Below are 22786 nucleotides of genomic sequence, written 5' to 3' on the forward strand. Positions count from 1 at the left end.
ATATAAACAATTCAATACAATTTAGAAAAAGACAAAAAAAATCTTGCCTTTTAGTCATTACACCAAATACAAATTATGTCTGAGGTATGACTATGATTGTGGTTTTACTTACACAAGGGTCACTGGGACAGTAAATACTGGGCAGGAGAGTCATGATCAGCTTAACAGCTCCAGGATGAAGAATGGTGAGGTCAGAGTAAACCCTGAATAAACAATGACACGTTTATCAATCATAGACAGACAGACAAAGCAAAGTTGAAATTGTCCCAGTATTGATTTACTGACTTTTCTGGACAACAGCAAATCTATAGCAAATTACTGTAATGCTGTACAGCCATTTTATGTTTTTAAAAAAATATATATATATCTGTTTTTTTTCTGTGATTAAATAAATAAAATTAATATATTAATAATATAATATCTAATCATAGACAAAAGTTGATTGAGAGTACCCACCTCCCAGAATCTTTTGATACTAAAGACAAACGTGCGGCCTCAGTGCGATTCAACAACTCCTCCTCATTGGATGGCTCCCTTATCCTCTGACCTGAGACTGTGATCTGACTCTCACCAGCATGATTATTCTCCTGTAAGCCAGTGCATGGATCTGCAGCCAAGCTCACACCAGTAGCAAACTGCTCCAGAAATCCCAGCAGCTTAACACAGTCTCCTAAAGGTGGTGGCAACTGGGGCTCTGGCCTCTCCACTGCTTCCACAAACTCCTGGAAACTCCTGAAGTCTGAGCTGTTTTTGTCTGTTTCCACAGGGACCTCTCTCTGAAAACAACCTAGCTGTAGCAAAGCTTCACCCAGCCTCTCGCAGACTCCGGTTGTGTAAAAAAAGTGTCCGTTGACCGGGTGCACGTGCACCGCAAGAGCGATGGTGTGCAGGGTGAGGAGAAGGAGCTTAACAAGGCTCTGGCGGTTCAGTGAGGCCCACATTCCCGTTGGGGCTTCCAGCAGGGATCCTTCCATGTCCACCACAACGGAAAGCAGACCGTTAAAGCCTCCAGCAGTGCGGAAGGCGTTCCAACTGGTTGGGTTCTCCAGAACTTTCATAATAGACTGTGCAAAGGCAAGATGAAATGGATTATTACAACAGTGGGGATTTCTTTAAGACTGCAAGGGAAGCTCGGCTTCCCCTATAATGTCAAAAAATTAATGGTCAAATATGAACTATTGTGTTAACATATTTATCAAATTTATCCATTTGAGGATAAATTAAAGCACTCGGACTGGAATGATGTTCTGCAGTATGATGATATAGAAAAGGCATCTAATATTATGATGACCAGAGTTAGTGAGACTAAAAATGAGTTTTGCAAAAAAGTCTTACATTCACGTAAAAAATATAATCTGCCATGGTTAAATGAGAATCTTTGGAAGTTAATGTATGGAAGTAAAATAATGTCAAATGTTTTTGAAATAAAAAGCCTGTTGAATTGCACTACTTGAAACAAAATAGGCATTGCATTAACCATGCTTGCATTTTAATGCATTGTATTTTTAGTGCTTACATTTTTATGGGCTGAAATTCAACATGGTTGAATATTTAAGCTGTGAATATTTCAATTAAAAACATTTCAAACACCTTTTCATTATTAAAAATTCAATAATCCATATTCACCTTTCATATTTCACTTCCAAAATATTCAAACTGTTTAAAAATACAACCAATAATATTCAACAGGCAATTTTCGGTCCATTTTATTTCGCTTTGCAAATTCGCTTCCACAAATTCAGTGGTTCAAATTCGACAGTAAATTCAACATTGACGTCCAGGAACTGCAGGAAAAGCAGTAGATTGCCGAGCATACTCTCCATCTGATGTTAGTCGACCTCACCATCAGATGGTGCAAAAGCGCTTGTTGCTGACGAAGACATTCATGCATAAAATGAAAATGATTATCTGTGTCAGTATATGCGGAAAAGATGATAAACACACAAAAGCTGTGTTTATGTTTCATTCAATAACTTCATTGTTACTTGCCCTGTGTATTCTACATGTCATCAGCTTTCTCTACCATGAACAGGATTATAATCGGTTTCCCTCAATACCTCATACTCAAGGATTTCCCTTCCGTTGATAGTGATATGAAAGACCAATCTTGCACCTTATTAGGGAAGTAGGCTGTAGGCTACTATATAGGCTACAGGTAAGAAGATGGACTCAGAATATGAACTTAACGCGCAAAGTTTCATGCTGAGCGTTCGTGATATACTGGCATAAAATCAACACATACATATATATATATATATATATATATATATATATATATATATATATATATATATATATATAGTATGCATACGTGTATTGCATTAGCTTAAACTGTCACAGCACTTGCATATTGTCCTCCTATTGTTAGTTTAACTGTAAATCGCTTTGGATAAAAGCGTCTGCTAAATGACTAAATGTAAAATTGGCTTGATATTGGACATTAGCACATTTAGGGACCGTCTCTAAAGTTGCATACAACATTGGCATACACGTTTCTAACTTCAATAGCAAACTTAAATTTATTTGAATAAATATCAAAAACCAAAGGGTGTGCATTATGCCTGACACTAAATGAACACTTTACAGTTGGTTTTATGACTGTAAGTCGTTCTATTCAAATGCTATCGGAGTTAGAAACGTGTGTACCAAAGTCGTATACACTTTAGAGACGGTCCCTAAATGTGCGAATGTCCAACATCAAGCCTTCTGTATGCCAGTCTATCACTGGGAAACGCTCAGCATTAAGCTTTGCGCGTTATTCTGAGTCCATCTGCTTGCCTGCGAGTTTGGTCTTTTACATCACTGTAGTCCATTAAGCTACGTTAAGCGTTGTATATATCCAGCAGGGGAATCCTTAAGTATTGAGGGAAACCCTAATAGCCTGCATGCAGCACATTGCCACAATATAAAGTTAAGGCAACTAAACAACCAAGAGAGAAATGTCAACCTCAAAAATGTAACATTGGATCTGTATATCCGCATCGGGGAATAACATTATAATCTCGTTCACGGTAGAGAAAGATGCATGTAGGCTACACAGGAAAAGTAACCGTGAAGACACTGAATTTAACATATAACAGCCGTCATAATAATCACAAATACACTTACATTGCTGTAAATGAGTTTTATGAATTAATGACTTGTTCTAACTGTTGCTGGTCTTCAACACGCGCTTTTGCACCATCTGATGGTGAGGTAGACTAACAGCAGATGGAGAGTATGCTCGGCAATCTACTGCTTTTCCTGCAGTTCCTGGACGTCAATGTTGAATTTACTGTCGAATTTGAACCACTGAATTTGTGGAAGCGAATTTGCAAAGCGAAATAAAATGGACCGAAAATTGCCTGTTGAATATTATTGGTTGTATTTTTAAACAGTTTGAATATTTTGGAAGTGAAATATGAAAGGTGAATATGGATTATTGAATTTTTAATAATGAAAAGGTGTTTGAAATGTTTTTAATTGAAATATTCACAGCTTAAATATTCAACCATGTTGAATTTCAGCCCATAAAAATGTAAGCACTAAAAATACAATGCATTAAAATGCAAGCATGGTTAATGCAATGCCTATTTTTTTTCAAGTAGTGCAATTCAACAGGCTTTTTATTTCAAAAACATTTGACATTATTCTACTTCCATATTAATGAAGCAAAGAGACTTAGCACTGAAGGCAACTCTTAAATCCGGACTACCACATGACAGGAGAAAATTCCAAGAATTACGAAATATAGTAGTAAAAGATCTAAGGCAGGCTAAAGCTGATTACTTTATTAAATTAATCAATGACTCTAAGGGAAATAGTAAATTCATTTGGGAAAATATTAATAGCATTACAAAGAAGGAGCAAAAGTGATAGAAGATAAAGGAGAAATAGCTACGATCTTTAATTCATTCTTTGTAGATTCATTACAGTGTCTAGCCAAGAATTTTGGTCTAAGACCAAGAGTACTTGTATCGGCAAATAATGATTTCCCTGTTTTCACAATCAAAAATGTCTCAGAATATACATTAATGAAAACAAGTCCAAGTCTAAGGATGTTTTTGTTTAAATTATAAATTAATACTATGTAAGCCTTTAACTCATTTGATAAACTTGTCAATAACAAATTCCTATTTTCCCTCATCCTGGAAGGCTGCAGTAGTGACTCTGCAGTAGTGATAGAACACTCACATCAAATTATAGACCCATTAGTATACTTCCAATAGTTTCTAAAATTACAGAAAAGGTTGTTTGTGATCAGCTAGTCTCTCATCTAAATGAAGGTGAATTTACTTTGCACCCGATGCAGTTTGGCTTCCGAAAGCATCACTCGACAGAAACAGCAAATTGTTTTTTTGTGGAACAAATCAAAAGTCTACTTGATAAAGGCGGTGTCATCGGAGCTGTGTTTTTAGATTTTTAGAAGGCATTTGATACCGTTAATCACAACGTTTTACTATTGAAACTTTCTAAATTTAATTTATCCGTTAATACCATGACCTGGATGGAATCCTATTTGAATAACAGAAAACAATGTACAAGAGTGGGTGATAAGTGTTCCTCATTTGCAAACTGTATTTCATTGGTCCCTCAAGGGTCTATTTTAGGACCTCTTTTATTTTGTATATATATAAATGACCTTCCTCAAACATGTCCAGATGTTAACATCCAAATGTATGCTGATGACACTGTGATTTTTACCCATGCAAGATCTAAAGAACACGCTGCAGCAAAACTGACAGCTTCGATGAGTAAGGTGTCGGATTGGCTGGCAAATTCATGTTTGACCCTTAATCTAAGTAAAACAGTTTGCATGTATTTTACAGCGAGGATTAATAATTCAGTTAATCCTGATATTTTAATTAACGGTGAAGTCATTACATCTGTGACACATGTTAAATATTTAGGAATCATAATTGACACAAATTTGAACTTCAAACAACAAGTTAGTAAGGTCATCAAGACTGTTAAGTTTAATCTAAACAATTTTAAGAGTATCAGGCATAAATTGTCACTGTCTGCTGCAAAACTTTTTGTACACACAATGATTTTTCCCCATTTGTCTTGCTGTATAACAACCAGGTCACAGGCAGGAGTGACTACGCTCAAGCCTATGTATTCACTTTACAAACAAATTTTTAAAGTATTAGACAAAAAAATAAGGATTATCATCATTGTAATATCCTGAAAAAATATAACCTTCTCAATTTTGATAATTTCTTATTTTATTCGGACGCATGTCTAATGTTTAAAGTTATTCATGATCTTGCACCCCCTCCTCTTAGAGGATGCATAGTATTCTCTGGCAGTGGCAGTGCCAGTAGAACTAGACTAGAGCATCAACTAGGGGTGATTTGGTACCGCATTTTAGAAAGACAACCTTTGGTCAATCCGCCTTCTCTGTTAAAGTAGTGGGGAAGTGGAACTCAATACCCACAAACATTAGAAACTCAGGAAGTTTTGCAGTATTTAAAGCCAGCCTCAAAATTTGCCTAAAATCAGCACAAGAGTGTCACCACTAATGATTGCATTGTATTTTCTGTATTTTGTATTTGGTGTATACATCAAACCGTTTTTATCAATTTTGAATTGATGGATAATATGTATTTTTTTTAAATGTATGTAGTGTATTTGTTGTTTAGTGGTTGTCTTGAGTCTTTTGTTTTTGTTTTGTCTACCTGTCCAGGGACAACAGATGCAAATTAGCTGTTAGCTAACTCTGGTGCAATTGCTTAAATTGTGCGCTGTCCCTGTCAAATAAACAGTAAAAAAATTTTTTTTTTTAAATAACAAAATAATGTTATTGACTAAAAATGCGTTAGAACACGTTCATCTCGAAGACGAGTTCGTTCAGAATCAGCTACATACAGCAGGTCGGCTGACTCGATTTCCTTATACATTCTCGTAGTGTCACAGTGCATTTCCCTGTTGAAGCCTAGCGTCCATTGACTTCAATGGGGCTGCTTTGAACAGTTTTTTCCAGTGCTTCGAAACTAGACGGTCATTGGATAAATGCTGCGATTATGTCCCGCCCACGGACACTCAGCGTCTCTGGGGGTGAATGGATGAGTGGGCAGGCCTGGACTCCGGGCTTCTGCGTGATGATTGGAGGGTCTGTCGAAAGACTGCATCTCCTTTTGATTGACAGCGATTTTGTACTATAAAAAGTCACTGACGCTGAAGCTTTTCGAGCTCAGTCCCATCGCGGATTTTGCAAGTGTAGTTGAAAGACAAACTGCTGCAACCTATTTCTTGGTATTTGCTTGGCGAAATTGCTAGACAATTTTCATCATACATTTCACAATTATGCACCACATTCCTTATTTCAGTTTAACCTAATTACCACATTTCCTCCGTCAGGTTTAATATGAAAAAATATTTAAAAAATAAATCTGAAAATGAGCTTCCCATCTTTGAAAGACCAGCAGCCGCCACTGTATTACAAGTACACTACATTCAGATGTTTGGGGTCAGTATGATTTTATTAAATGTTTTTGAAAAAGGTCTCTTATGTTGCTCACCATGGCTGAATTTATTTGATCATAAATACAGTAAAACAGTAATATTGTGAAATTTTACTATTTATTTTATTTTATTATGGCAAAGCAAGCAGCAGTCATTACTGCAGTCTTCAGTGTCACATGATCCTTCAGCAATCATTCTAATATGCTGATTGTCAATGTTGAAACCAATTGTGCTGCTTAATACTTTTGAGGAAACCGTGATACATGCAGGATTCTTTGATGAATAGAAAGTTCAAAAGAACAGCATTTATTTGAAACGGAAATCTTTTGTAACATTATAAATGTCCTTAATGTCATGCTGAATTAAAGGTTGTTGTTTTTTCATTGACCCCAAACTTTTCAAGTTTGAATGTTAGAGTAGTTCTACAGAGCTCCCTAAGGGACAATGTTTTTGCATTCTCTCAAATATTTTGCGTTCCCCCGAGAAATTTTGCGCAACGTTTCTCGAGGAACACAAAAGTTTTGCAAATAAACAAACAATTTTAAATAGATTTTTTCCTCCAATTACATGTTTTTACACCACCATGTCCCTTTAGGGCTCCGTATAGTACAGACGTTAATCTTTATCAAATTGTATTATTAATCATCAATATAATTGGAATTAGTTACAAGGTTTTACTACGCCTGCCTAGAATTGTTCAAAATATCTGTTCGAAAATAATGCATCACTACAAAAAGTGAAACGGGAGGGGTCTCATGTTTCAAAGAGCCTAGCACAAAATGGATTAGCCCTTATTCAATCTACCATGCTAATACATCAAAGAGCTAATGTGTCATAAAATGAAGCCCAAACCTAATTAGCACCAATAGAAGTAATCAGAATGGCTTTGACACATTTCACAGAGTGGTCGGGGTGAATCCAATTGTCAGCAGCCTTAACCCAGTTACACTTTAATGGTCTGCAGGTTAGTATTCCTGAGCTTAAATCTAAAAAATGGACATGTACAGTAACTGAATAACAAAGTTATACATAATTGGATTTCTCTCACATTTTCTGATCTGATATTGCTCATAATTTTGTGTGTGTCGCACCACAAGGCTGCAGGCTTAATCGAATGAAGCTTGAGTTAACAGCTAACTGTATATTAGCAAATCAATCTGAATTTGGCTATAATGGAATCAGGCTCCCAAAAGCTGATATAATAAATTCACCGGCTCATTATGCTTTAAACATGTTATAATTTGTTAGAATTAAAAATGGAAGCTACATTTACAGACAGTTACAGGCTACCTGAACTCACAGTTTAGTTTTAGTAGGTGGTACGAGATGCCCTCTCTATTAATCCCATCATGTTTTGGAATAACAAATTGTGACTTGTATTTCAATATTTGTACATGCATAATAAATAATGCAAAAAAAAGCAAAACAGCCCAAACCAGGAAGACCAAAATAGCCATGGAAATACATAATGGTCTTTACAGTATGTAAATGTGACTGAGGAAGTGGGAGAGCCAAAAATAAAAAGCAGCAACTGAGGAAATACCTGTAAAAGATCCTGTTTGAGTCTGAGCTCACTCTCAATGGAGGAGCAGATGGCTCCGATGGCGGTGCTCATGTATTCCTCTGGATTCACCTCCGAAAGCTGCTCCAGGATGCACAGAGCAGGACCGCGGAACTGCTCAACATCCAGAAAGATCTTCACATAGGGAATCATCCCCAAGTCCCTGATGAACACTATTAAAGCCAAGAGACTGATCAGACGCCATGACTTCAGATGTACAGTCCTTTGGATTAACTCCTTTCTTCAAATATTAATTGTGCTCAAATACAGAGATTGTTTCCTCCATAAAGGATCTTTATTTTTGTAATTCTATTTTAATCTTAACATTATTTAATTTTTATTTTATTGCAATTATTTAATTATAAAGAAAATGGCTTCAACCAACCAGTGTTCCTGACTGACTGCAAGGCCAGGGCTGCAACCACATTCAAAATATTCGCGGTCAACTTCCTCTCATAGTTGTCAGCCTTCTCTTCATCCTCACCTGCTGTCGATAAATAAAACCTCAGATCAGGATCAGAACAAACTGTCTTGTTTTCTTAATTCATAGTACAGAGTAAACCCTGAAGGACTCACCAGCAACACCTGACTTTCTGATTATCTTTGCCCTTCTTTTAAGCTCAAACAACAGTTGCTCCATAAGTCCTCCATCACTCAGGACTTCAGACAGCAATCCGCTGTGCATGATGAGTCTGTAGAAGCAGTCCAGAGCTGCGACGTTGAAGGCCTCCGAACATCCCTGCTTCAGCACAGCTTGGACCTTCTTGAGGGTCTCGTGTGGGATGTAGGAGAGCTGGAAGATGACTGTCTCAAACAGTTCGAAGAAAATGAGGTGAACAGGTGGCAATTTCTGCCACACACACTCAGCCAGCTGAGCCAGAGTCTGAAGAGTCCACTCCAGCAGGAAGAAGTTAGCCTTTTCCCAAGACCAGATCATCTGGATGGTGCGCAGGATTTGGCAGCAGATCACTGTGTTGTCTGAGCGCAAGAAGGAGGACTGGATGATTTTGAAGGCTGTGAGGTTCTTTACTGGCGAACCTGAAAATATAAAGACAGTGAGGCGCTTAGAAAATGAGAAGGAAAAGGGGCAACTGGTCGAGTGTTTAATTAAAAAAATTCTAGGCTAAAAATGGACTGTCAATTTTTTGTTTTTATTCACAAAACAAATTGAAGAAAATAAGAAATAAATAACCATAAAATACACCCAGATACAATTAAATAAAACTGATTTGAGATGCAATTACTTGACTGGACAAAAAGTACTTTGCATCGTGTTTGAGTAGAACAACCTTGTATTAGTTGACTTAATGTAGACTACACATTACATACACAATTTGTAACGCTATTCCTAAAAGTAAGTTGTGAGAGAGCAACATTATTGATGACATTATGAACAAGTAAGAGCTCATGCAAATGAGAAACTGCATCAGTATTGAGTTATTTACACTTATGCTGGATGAAACTGTGTTATATGGCACGCATTAAAGAGATTAAACCACATTTAGAACTATATCAACATTCAAATGCGTCAACATATGAGAAAAGACTGATTGGCTCTTTGGACAAAGGTGCACTGATGTATATGGCAAATAAATATAGCTGCAGAGGGTAATAAGATTGAGTTTCACCCATAATTAAAATCACATCAAAGCCAAATGAAATAAAGCTTAAAAAAGGTGCTGTGTTTCTCTCTCTCAGGAGTGAGGTGCTCTGGTGGTGATGAATGGGGAATTGCTGTATGTATGAAGAGAATGGATGCAGGGTGGCTTAACCAGGTTAGTGAGGAGAGCTACACTTCATCATCTTGGACATAATTGCCTTTTATGTGGCGTTACTATGAGGTGGCACAGCAGAGATGCAGAGTGGCACTCACTGTCTGTCATGGCGGCTTACCGTTAGTCAGGGTGGGGTCAAACCTGAAGCCTGGTGGTTGGGGGTTGTTCACACATATGGCCACCTTCAGCTCAGCCTTGCCAAAAAGCGTAAATGATGCGATGAGGCCTAGAAGGTCTTGAACGGCTAGAAGGTGCTCATCTGTTACTTCCTGCTCACAGCTGCAAAAGGTAAAAATAAATCATTCTCTAATCCAGCATTTCATGTTTATACTTGTATGTACATGTTTGCAACAGCTCAAAGAAAAAATATTAAAATTCTAGTAAAATACAGTATGAATGGTATTTTGAATATTTTTCTCTTTACAACTCAGTAAACTTACTTTGGTCAAAAGTACAGTTCAGTTCAAAAGTTGTGTGTCAGATTGATTAAATAAAAAAATTTAAAAATGTATATTCTCCTTCAGCAAAAAAGCATTATATTGATCAGAAATGTAAGACATTTCTACTGCTTCTTTCCAAAACATTAAATAATCTTACAGACCCCAATGGTAGTGTAAGTAACAGACAACTAGGTAACAGTGGTCTCATTTACCAAGCATTCTTATAGTATGTGCACAGAAAAGTAACACAAACATTTCTGTGGGGTTAAATGTAGATGCTCGCACAGGTTTTACGTACAAATACATGTCTAAACATGCTTGGTGAATGAGACCTATTGTTCATTGAGGGCGGTCTTGTCCTGTAGTGACCCTTGCTGTGAGGAAGCGCAGACACACAGTGAGTTGGAGAGCTGGCATGTTCAGTAATATGATTGAGCTCAATTTACTGCTGATCTCATTACGAGCTCTTTAATTATTGAATTCTGCGGCATGCAAAAAGAAACTTGCAGGAGGAAGGAGCTGAGAATGAGATGAAGAAAGAGAGCTACAGAAAGGAATGGAAAGTACCTAAGAATGCATTAAGCAAATGCATTTTCTCGAGGTGGTGGTCTACCTAATTTTTTTAAGCTTCAGAGACATTTAGTCTTCAGCTGTGCCTTTCATATGAGCACTATTTAGTGACAATCTCCAATTATATTGACTAAAATCATGAATTTACCGTAACAAGATGGTCTGAAAGATGCCATAGCCGTCGTTGTTCTCAAACTCCTCAAAAAGAGCAGGGCTGACTGGATAAGAGTCCTTCACAAAGCTGAAAACACTCACAGCCACCCCAGCTAGAACATGACCAGGGACGTCCTCGCTGATCTTATGCATGTTCTGGATGCAGATCTTCATGCAGTTACTAGCTAAAGGAAACAAAACACTATAAATAAGTGTAATACAATTAAATAAGTACCTGAGGTATATACTAACAACCCAGGAACTAAGTTTCCCCAAGTCAGTCTGTAAATTTGTCCTAATTGTCACTGGCTCCAAGATAGGAGATAAGATCTAACTTGGATTATGTCCAATTTAATATCCTAGACCCAGGACCGCTAAAAAGGGGGTCAACTGGAAGCTTTTATATAGTGCCCAAGATTTTAAAACTGCGACCTACTGTACCGAAGATTTCCAGCTAAAAAACAAATGTTATGTAATCATAAGTCTGGGACAACTAAGTAATTCAATTTAGCATCATGTGAAAGTAAATCAATATCATAGTCATCTGACAATGTGCTTATATCCATATTGTCCATATATCCATATGTCTCTTTCCATATTTAGCCAAAATACAATCATTTTGTTGATAAACATAGATATTACCAAGATATTAAAGTAGAATACACCAATGCACTTGTTCAATAAACTAAATTTGAATCATTTATTATGAAAAATACAATCTAATAAGATGCCTTCAGTTGGCCGAAGAATGGGCTGGGGCTCGTGTGTGTGGTTGTTGACCTTGCAGTGCAGGTACAGTGTTGCGAGCTTGTGCAGCAGACACTGCTCGGAGCACACGGGACGCCTGCTGTCTCCATGAGGGGCTGCACTGATCCCACAGAAGGGTGAGAGAGATCATCACACTTGAAAGCTCCTGGGTCTCCAGCAGAACCTCCACAAAACACACATGCCTGCAGAGCTGCAACATCACCTGAGCAGAGGTGAAGGTTTGAAGAGGTATATTTCTATTAGTTTGACACAAATGCATCAGATATGTATGAAAACGTTCTACATGGTCATTCACAGTAAGATTAAATGGACTAAATAATTTTTTGCCACTTTTCAAACAATAATAATACTAAACAAAGAAATAGCTTTCTGAAACTGGATGTGCTAATGGAGAAACAGTATCCCATTTTGATACACAAGATGAGCATCTGTAGCGTAATTGCTTTACAACATCAAATAAAGCATATCAAAATGTAAAAACCTGAATAAGAGTGTCCTGAAAAGAGCATTTGACTTCCACTTCGTCATTCTTCTGAGGGTCAAAGCTCTCTTTTCTGGGAGGCAAAGCTACAAACAGGTACAGACACTTGACTAATGCAGCAGGTAGACCTGTCTTGATCATAACACCAACTTCCTGTCAAAGAACACAACACCTTCCTGTCAAAACATGACTACACAGGGTCGAGTCAAACAGAAGACTAATTTAATAATAACAGAACTCATTTTTGTCTCAGCAATCAAAACTCGTGATTTATGTATTTTTTATTATTGTAAAAAAAAAAAAAAGATAACGCTTTACAATAAGGTCTCATTTGTTAACATTAGTTAATGTATTGAGTAACATGAACAATACATGAATTTATTCATCTTTGTTAATGTTAGGTGATAAAAATAGTCGTTCATTGTTTGTTTGTTTGTTAGTTAAATCACAGTGCATTAACTAATGTTAACAAATACAACTTTTGATTTTAATGACGTATTAGTAAATGCTGATATTAACAATAACTAAGATGAATAAATAGTCAAGAAGTATTGTTTATTCTTAGTTCATATTAACTAAAGCAGTTAACTAATGAAACCTTATTGTACAGTGTTACCTAAACTACATCAAATGCAACAGAATTGCACTTTAACTATATCTTCAAAATGTATAGGTATTGGTAAAACACTAGCGAAATAATTATGAAACTGATTGCATAAACAATTATATCCGTTTTCATAGTACGACTTACAGTGTCTCTGTTAGACAAAAGAGATATTGATTTGAGCAGAAGCCATCCTTGGTTGCTTTTGACCTCTGACCTCTGAAACAACTGCTCCAATTCATACCGGGCTTCCTCTATTTTAAACAAAGCCATAAAAGCAACAGAAAGCACAATTAAAGCCATTTGATCTTATAATATATTAGCACACAACAGATAAGTGAGGTTTTAGGTTCTTCATACACAGACAAACACATTTTGAATTATTTAATTTAAACTAAGTATAAGAAAGAAGAACCGAAAATAAATGCACACGAACAATAGCCAAAATGGTCAACATTCATTTTGTTGCATGTTTGTGAAATAAAGAAGTGTGCTACTTCCCTTTAAACACCGCCAGTATTTGCCCTTTAGTGACTTCACACTGTTATCACTTTGCAACTTTATTAACATACTGCGTTGAATTAAATGTTATTTTTAGGTACCTGCTGGCTTTTCTGCCACTCTCTGCTGTATATGACAGACAAGAGCTTCTCCAACCTGCAGCGCCAGGCCCTGGAGATCCAGATCATCGAGGACGCCGCCGCTCTCTGAGACCTTATGAAGAGATAGTGGAAAGATTGTTTATGCTAATATTTAAACACGAACACAATAATTATAAATAGGTTTGAGAGGTTCATGACAAGTTTCTCACAAAGGTAATCATGTATATAGTAAATCAATAGCATAATCAGCACTTATCACAAGGCAAAAACAAAAACATCTTCACATTTTCAGTTTCATTTCCCTAAGCTGAGTGATTATTTCACCTAACATTCCCAACTTCAATCCCTACTTCTGTGCGACTTTCAATCGGATGTGGTGCCTTACTCCTTACTCTATGGTTGGTTAAATCCCAGTAAGAATGCATGAGTGGTAAGTCAAACGAGTCACACGTGTGTGTGTGTGTGTGTGTGTGTGTGTGTGTGTGTGTGTGTGTGTGTGTGTGTGTGTGTGTGTGTGTGTGTGTGTGTGTGTGTGTGTGTGTGTGTGTAAACCTCCACATATGCACCACCACAGCCTGTGAGTGGGATTACATCTGGTCATGAGTGCTTGTCAATGCAGCCACATACCAGATCAAATTGTCTACTGGTGACAGATCATTGATGGAATTTAAACGGGAAATGAAAGATTTTAGCTTAATCGATGTTAGCATAAAGCAATGTGCTTCTGTCAAAGGGACGCAAATTTTATCCAATCACTGAAGAGCAGCTAATATTATGAAAGGTGTATAATATTTAGGTTCTTATAAAATCTTGGGATTTAATCTTTATATGACCAATATACATTATCAGTCAAATGTTTCAACACTCCACACTTGACTTGTTTTTATGATGAATTATATGAATTATACGTTTTTTTAAGTAATTAATACTTTTATTAACTATGGGTGAATTAAAATGACGAAAAGTGATAGTAAAGATAGTAAAGTGATTGAACATTCTCTTCATGAAACAATATTAAAGGGATAGTTCACTCAAAAATGAAAATTTTGTCATCACTTACCTAACCTCGTGTTTTTCTAAACCTGTATGGGTTTCTCTGTTCTGTTGAACACAAAAGAAGATATTTTGAAGAATGTCGGTAACCAAACAGTTGATGGACCCCATTGACTTCCATAGTATTTTTTTTTTCCCCACTATGGAAGTCAATGGGGTCCATCAACTGTTTGGTTACCGACATTCTTCAAAATATCTTCTTTTGTGTTCAACAGAACAGAGAAACCCATACAAGTTTAGAAAAACACGAGGTTGAGTAAGTGATGACAAAATTTTCATTTTTGAGTGAACTATCCCTTTAAGAAGCACAACTGTTTTCAGCTGATAATAATAAGCTGAAGTCATTCTAATAAGCATATTAGAAGGCTATCTATTATGCTTATTCAGCATATTCTGAAGGATTATGCAACACTAAAGACTACGAATGAATGAATGACTAGAGTAATGACTAGAGTAATGATTCCTTGCCATCACAGGAATAGTACACGTGTGTCTCTCTCTCTCATACAACTATACATATTAAAGCTATTTAAATTATTTTTGTGAATAATTTTAATAGGCGTGTCCAAAACTTTTGACTGCCAGTTTATAAAAATCAGTTCTCGTTCCTTCCTCTCACTGATTTTCTGTACCTGGATGAACAGAAGCAGTAGTCGGCTGAGCTCTTGGTCTGTTTGTTCTGGTGACCGTTGGCCCAACTGAGTTAGCTGATCTCTCAGAAGCATCACTAGATCCTCATCTGCTTTCAGGTCCCCATTTGTCTCACTGTTCATTTGGGTAGTTTTCAGTTCTGTGCTCTCTGAACTCTCCCCTGACGCACTAAGTTCCCCGTTCTCCTTACTGATTTTGTCCATTTCTCCACCCGGCTCCTATAAAAAAGAAAAAGAAAAAAGGTGATGAACGAAAGGTTACAATGAAACGCTCACACACTGATATCAGATCTGCTATTCTCTGAAAACATTTACTAAATCTGCTTTCTCAATGAAGTGACTATCAAGGAAGTTATTGCACAAATAACTGCTTCTCTGATTTTTATCCTTTTTTTTCTCTGATTTTTATCCTTCACACTCTTTCAAAAACAAATGATCTGGTATATGTTGTTATTTTATTTTTACAGCTCTAGGGAATTTTAGGTGAAACATCTGAGACAACATTATAAATTAAACATAAAAAGGAATATCATTTATTATTGATGCCTAAAATATAAAAAGGAACTCAAGTCTCTAGAGCCATAAAACATGTTCTTTCTAAGAAAATATCACAAAAAAATAGTACAGCATAAACATTGAAGCTGAAGCATATGACAATATTAATTGAAAGGCAACCGCATTAAGTTGGAGGGCTTTCCTGCAACTTACAATGAGTTGTTTGCACGTTAATGTGATCTTGTGATGTCAAGTCGTGAGCTTGTTTAGCTACAGGGAAGACAATTCACATTCCAGGAGAAATGACATGTTCGCACTGCACATTCCCACCAGTTTATTCACTCTGTGGCTAAATACAGCACATGAATGTCATCTCGTTATTGCATCCAACGCCTTGATTGCGGTAAAGAATATTTATTCTGTACAGTAGCTTGCTTGTCTCTTACTGAAATGTTTAAACCTGATACAATAAAATATATCTGATCAAATAAATTAGTTTACGGACAAACAAATTAGGCTAAGAAAGTACCTGACCAAAAGCAGTCAAGCTTCCTTGTTGAACTTTATCTTGCTGTGTTCCAGCAAGTTGAGCCGCCAAGCGATAAAACTAGTTTGAATACACTTCAGTGAGACAACAACATGACAACCACAGCTGTCAACATTAGTCTCTGTGAGATATCTGAATTAACCTCTCAAACTAATATGAACCCCAGGCGAAACTCCAGTTCAGTCATACTGTAACCCAACACATACCTGTTGTTTGGTAGGTGGCATCTCAAGTCTTTGATAAGGCTTGTGTACGTAGATTTATGGCTGGACAGAAGGCTTTCCTCTGGGGTCCCACATCACAACACTCAGTGAGTGGCCGGCTGAAACATGCCTCCTAATCCATGAACTTTGCACAATGTGAAACTCTGACATCAGCTGCGCCTGGTCATGTGCCTCACTTCCTAGTGAAAAAAGCAGAAGAAACGCTCTATTGCGTATCTGTGTGTTTTCCACATTTTAATAGGCTCAAAATAGGATAATTTAAGACGACTATAGTGAAGCAATCGGGCTGATTTTCCTTCTTTTATTCCAAAAGGGAGATTTAAAATCGACCAATCAAAAGTGAATTTGAGGGCACGTAAATAGTATCTGCCCTCTGGTGTTTAAAGTTATTCCAATACTTTTCACTAAGCGCTTTAAGATGCGGTCGATGTTGAGCAATAGTGACATCGTGCGGTGATTTAAGATAACTTTAGCTTACAAATATTATAAGGACTTGGCAACAAGGAAACGTTCTTACCTATTGTTAAAAAATAAAAATATATATTTATAATATAAGAACAATTAAAATCGTACAGCTTTATCTGGTATTCATCTCATATATTTAGACAACTGTAACACTTCACAAACTGATGGAATGGAGAAGTCAAATAGCAAAGTGTGTTTTTTCTATGGTTTTGAGCCGTTGAAACACTAACGTTTCCAGTTAGACTGTTTCCAGTGACTGGAGCAGATTTTAAACACAGACTGACAGAACGCAACTGTCTCTGCGCGTCTGGGCATGATCAGTCGAAAGTATCAAATTACATTCATATTACAGGCCTTGTGTGTCCCAGACATTAGTCAAATAAATTATCAAATAGTCTTAGTGCCGCTAGCACGCTAATCCTTATTTTATTTTATTTAAGTTTGAGTTATTGGTTGGTTTAGTTAGACACAAAAACATAGTAAAAATCGAAATACCCCCACACACATATTAAACTGTCAGACAAAAATAGATCTTCAGATATGTATACGTAGAACCACATTCGACCGCTCCAGACACGATGTCGGACACAGCCAGTGCCTGATAGAGCAGTGAGGCAACAAGTCATGCTCCCTGGTTTTCACGGTGCATTGTGGGACGTTTTAGGGGGCAAACGTTTCAAGCATTGTGCGATTGAGACAGCCCTTGCAATGACAGACTCCCTGATCAGTTGCCTGGCTATTGAACTAGTGAGCTGATTGAGACGTAGCCTATATAAAAAAAAAAAAAAAACTTGTTGGAATTGGCGAGGTTTAGCAGCTCGGACGTTGTCTTTAATTAGCCAGGTAAGATGTGTCTTAAAATATTATTATTTTTTTTTCTTTCCCCCTTTTTTATTACTTAATTAATATTTATTTCTTAATGAAAATATGATTGTTAATGTTATTAAAATATATTGTGGCGTTATTCCGGTCTGCAGTTTATTCAGGACGTCTGCTCTGCACCAGTTACTTTTATCATGTGGTACCTGTGACGTTTCCCTGCGCTGTCAAGCTGGACCAATCACAGTCGTTTGCGGTTAATTAATGGGCATTAATTCCTTTTTTAATTTTTTTTATTGCTGAGGTAAAAAATATATATAAAAAAAATGAGTATACCATGTTCAACCTTGCATTTAAATATATTACAATCGATTTTACTTTCATTGTCTTCTGTGGCAAAAAAAACCCCTTGACATTTAAATGCGGTTCAGGGTTTTGGGCCGCCGAGCGCCCACTAGAGGAAACATTAGACATTTCTCTTCCTTCACCTCCAGAGGGCGGGGTTTCCCTTAAATCAGTTGTACAGCATATTTGCATATGATCAGATTCGCTCTTTTATCGAATGAATTATAATCTAACGGGGCGAATTTTGTGGTGGACTTAGATATTTCCGCTGCATCAAACTAACAGAACAATTAAAATATCCTTTTATAATGAGTTTCTTACATTTGGCCGATAATTTTTTCAGTCTATAGAAGGCGTAAACAAATGGTGGCAAAATGTTGCAGGCTTCTTCAGGAAGTTGTATATTTGAATCGACTCAACGGGGTGAGATCGATCGAGTTTCCTATTTATTACAGCAGGATCGGGGCGTATTAAAACAAAAAGGTGAGTCTTTTGTTTTAAAGGGTGCTGAAATGGATCCACAGTGACAGATGATGGCAGAGATTGCACTGATCTAACTGGTCAATAGCTTCATGTAACGTAACCGTTTCTCTCTCCCACCTATCGTTCGGTTTATTATCTATTAATGGCCACTATTGATTAAAGAAAATACCAAATCGTGCGATAAGTTTCAATGCATTAGTCGTTTCAATAGCCAGCTTCTTCCAGACTGTTTCCGTCCGATACCTGTTACGCTTTGTAAGATGTCCTCTAACATAGCCTACCTTTTGTAGTTCTATGGTAATTCAGTTCAATTATCATTTATTTGTATAACGCTTTTCACAATACTTTCACGTTTCAGAATAGCTTTACAGAGAAAATGCATGTGTCTACATTACAATTTTAGTGGTCTGCAATCAGAGGTCACTAACAATGTATTAAAGGCAAAAAGCAATGAGCTCATTGAAGCTCATTGATAATGAATAAATGTTGTTAACAAATGATTAGGATCTAGAAAATGTAGCATTGGTGCATGTTGATTCAGAGCTTGCTTCATCTGAAGTCCTTGCAGGAGTTAGTGCTCTCTCTCTTCACAGGTGTTGGGCATCTGAAGTCTTCATTAAAGTTTGGATCCAAACTGGAGCTGACATACTCTCTAGTTACCTCAGGATGGGCATCCCGAGACAAAAACAGAAAAGCAAATGGAAAAAAAAATAGCATTGCTGCTCTTCGTAACATTAAGCAGATAATGCATGTGCATTTGATCTGATCTAACTGGAGTACAAGGTTATGAGATGCATTAAATGAATGCTTGGCTAAAGAGATTTAAAATGGCAGAGAGACTATGAGCCCCGAACAATATCAGGAAGGCTATTCCAGATTTTAGGAGCCAAATGCTAAAACGCTGTCCCTATTTTAGTGGATTTAGATATCCTAGGAACTACCAAAAGCCCAGAGTTTTGTGACCTTAAAGAGCGTGATGGATTGTAAGGTGATAAGAGATCGGTTAAATACACTGGAGCTAAACTGTTTAGGGCCTTATAGGTCGGTAGCAATACTTTATAATTGATACGGAACTTAATAGGTAGCCTAACTAGTTTAGAGATGATATAATTGGTGTTATATGATCATATTTTCTTGACCTAGTAAGAACTCTAGCAGCTGTATTTTGGACTAATTGTAGCTTGTTTATTTATAATGCAGGACGACCAACCAGCTAGTAATGCATTACTGTAATCTAGTCTAGAGGTCATGAATGCATTAACTTATTTTTCTGCATCTGAAACAGACAGCATGTTCTGAAGCTTGGCGATGCTTCTGAGGTGGAAGAAGGCTGTTTTTGTAAAATGAAATATGATTTTCGAAAGACAAGTTGCTGTCTAATATAACACCCAGGTATTTAACTGTAGAGGATTAAATAACAGTACATTCTTCTAGATGCAAATTCTAAGACATTCTGCGTACAGGTTTTTGGTCCAATAAGTAATACCTCGGACTTATCTGAATTTAATAGAAGAAAATTTCTGGTCATCCAATGTTTAATATCTTTAACACACTCATCTGGTCGTGATGAAATATATAACTGAGTATCATCGGCATAGCAGTGGAAACTAATTCCTTGTTTTATAATATTACCAAGTGGCAGCATGTATATTGAAAATAGCGAGGGGCTAACACAGATCCTTGTGGCACTCCATAATCTACTTACGTTATCTTAGATGTTTCCCTGTTTAAATAGACAAAAAGGATAACAGTCTGATCTAAATCACCTTCATAATGTAATGTAATTTGGTAAACATAGGCCTATAGTATATTTTTCTCCTAAAATACTACAGTGCCCTCCACAATTATTGAACCCCCTGGTAAATATGATCAAAATTGGCTGTAAAAAATAAATCTGCATCGATTATCCTTGTGATCTTTCATTCAAAAAATGTGCAAAATTCTAACCTTTCATTGAAGTAAAAGAATTGAAAGTGGGGGGAAATCACATTATGAAATAAATGTTTTTCTCCAAAACATGTTGGCCACAATTATTGAAACCCCTAGAATTTTTTACGAGTAAAATATCTCTGAAGTATATTCCCATTAATATTTACCTTTTTTAGTACACCAGGGTGACTAGGAACATGAAACTGTCCAGCTATGACTTCGTGTTTCACAGGAGTTTAAATATGAGGAAACACAAAGGCCAAATCCCCTTAATCATCCATCACAATGAGTAAAACCACAGAATACAGTTCTGATGCGTAGCAAAAGATTGTTGAGCATCACAAACTAGAAAGTGGCTGTAAGACAATAGCTAAAGAATTGAAAATCCCCATTTTGACCATCAGGGCAATAATTAAGAAGTTATAACCAACTAAAGATGTTATGAATCTGCCAGGAAAAGGACGTGTGTCTATACTGTCTTAATGCACGGCGAGTATGAAAGTTTGAGTGGCCAAAGACTCTCCAAGGATCACAGATGGAGAATTGCAGAGATTAGTTGAGTCTTAGGGTCAGAAAGCCTAAAAAAAAAATTATCAAACAACCCCTACATCCCCACATGTTGTTTGGGAGGGTTTAAAAAAAAACCTCCTCGCTCATCCAAAAACAAATTCCAGCAAATTTAATTGTCAGACACGACTGGATCTTCAAACAACACAGGGTTCTGTGGTCAGATGAGACTAAAACAGAGCTTTTTGGCAGCAAACACACTAGATGGGTTTGGTGAACACAAGGATAAAAAGTACCCCATGTGTACAATTTAATATACCATTGGATCTTTAATGTTGTGGGCATATTTTTCTGCTGGAGGTCCTGGACTTCTTGTTCAGATACATGGCATTGTGGATTCTATCAAATATCAACAGATAAAAAATCAAAACCTGACGCCTTCTGCTAGAAATCTTATAATGGGCCGTGGTTGGATCTTCCATCAGGACAACGATCCAAAACAAACATCAAAATCAAAACAAAAATTTGTTGTGGAGCACAAAATGAAGCTTCTGCCATGACCGTCTCAGTCCCCTGACCTGATGAGTGGGCTGAACTGAAGAGAAGAAGCACCAACATGGATCTGGGAATCTGAAGGATCTGGAGAGATTCTGTGTGGAGGAATGGTCTCTGATCTCTTGTCAGTTATTCTCCAAACTCATCAGGCATTATAGGAGAAGACTCAGAGCTGTTATCTTGGCAAAAGGAGATTGCAAAAAGTATTTAATAAAAGGGTTTCAATAATTGTGGCCAACGTGTTTTGGAGAAAAACATTTATTTCATAATGTGATTTTCCCCCCACTTTCAATTCTTTTACTTCAATGAAAGGTTAGAATTTTGCACATTTTTTGAATGAAAGATCACAAGGATAATCGATGCAGATTTATTTTTTACAGCCCATTTTGATCATATTTACCAGGGGGTTCAATAATTGTGGAGGGCACTGTATATAGTTAATCTGTCACCACGATGATCAAAAATGGGGAATTAAACTGATAAATAGCCTGCAAGCTTACTGCGGGAAATTTCATACCTGGATTTACAGTTGCAACTTTTTATTAATTATCAATATTAACTATTGATTAATAAATATTTGTAAGGAAACAAAGCCAGTGCAAATTATAGGAGTCGATCCTATTATAGCTACAGTACAGTAGCAAGATCGAACAATTTATTTAAAGGTGCTCTAAGCGATGTCACGTGTTTTTTAGGCCAAAAATTTTTTTGTCACATCCAGCAAACATCTCCTCACCATCCGCTAGCTGCCTGTCCCCTGAGCACACTGTAAAACGCGATCTCTGTAGACACCCCAGGCTCCACAAACAGCAAGAAAAACAAACTGGGCTAACCCTCACCACGAAACATAACAAACTGTTCCAGCCAATAACCGACAAGAAGGATTTGGGGGTGGGGTTTGGGGGGTTAGTGCACGGATGAGGAGGAGGGAGGGTCTAGATAGCCTCCGTTTTGTTTGACAATACTTTAAACGTCAACAAGAAGTGACGTCACCCAACATCACTTAGAGCACCTTTAACCTTTTACACAATAATGGGAAAACGGTATGTTAATAAAGAGCTAAAGTTAGCCATTATTCAACATATATTTGTTATGTATATGATATATATAAGAAGATGATTTCCATCTTTAAAAATTGTGAGTTTAATACTGTATAAAGTATATTAAGACATATAGCTCTGGTCCATTAGGCCTAAATAATATTAACAGACACAACTTTGGTTTTGATATTAAATTAGGAAATGTTGAAATCAAGTATCTTTCGTTGTTAGTTCATGTTAACTAATGGAGAAAACTAATGTTATCTAATGGAA

At 36.8% G+C, this 22786-nt stretch overlaps 2 protein-coding genes across 2 annotated transcripts in view; one reads left to right on the plus strand and one right to left on the minus strand.

The window, feature by feature from the left end:
* The window catches only part of wdfy4 (WDFY family member 4), a 50098-nt gene extending 33461 nt beyond the window's left edge, over window positions 1–16637 (minus strand). Inside the window, exons 1-13 of the mRNA XM_082154076.1 lie at window positions 16353–16637; window positions 15087–15323; window positions 13402–13513; window positions 12947–13053; window positions 12196–12348; window positions 11727–11916; window positions 10942–11131; window positions 9902–10062; window positions 8585–9046; window positions 8394–8495; window positions 7991–8181; window positions 457–1064; window positions 113–203 (exon numbers count right to left, since the gene is read on the minus strand). Coding sequence (XP_082010202.1) covers window positions 113–203; window positions 457–1064; window positions 7991–8181; window positions 8394–8495; window positions 8585–9046; window positions 9902–10062; window positions 10942–11131; window positions 11727–11916; window positions 12196–12348; window positions 12947–13053; window positions 13402–13513; window positions 15087–15323; window positions 16353–16373 — 2625 coding nt within the window. The 5' untranslated portion in view covers window positions 16374–16637. The remainder of the gene's footprint in view (window positions 1–112; window positions 204–456; window positions 1065–7990; window positions 8182–8393; window positions 8496–8584; window positions 9047–9901; window positions 10063–10941; window positions 11132–11726; window positions 11917–12195; window positions 12349–12946; window positions 13054–13401; window positions 13514–15086; window positions 15324–16352) is intronic.
* Window positions 16638–18143: 1506 nt separating this feature from the next.
* LOC309486764 (uncharacterized protein) overlaps window positions 18144–22786 on the plus strand; it is a 10167-nt gene continuing 5524 nt past the window's right edge. Inside the window, exon 1 of the mRNA XM_082154198.1 lies at window positions 18144–18482. Coding sequence (XP_082010324.1) covers window positions 18374–18482 — 109 coding nt within the window. The 5' untranslated portion in view covers window positions 18144–18373. The remainder of the gene's footprint in view (window positions 18483–22786) is intronic.

Source organism: Leuciscus leuciscus (genome assembly GCF_965113295.1).
Source record: "Leuciscus leuciscus genome assembly, chromosome: 22".
Lineage (NCBI taxonomy): Eukaryota > Metazoa > Chordata > Actinopteri > Cypriniformes > Leuciscidae > Leuciscus > Leuciscus leuciscus.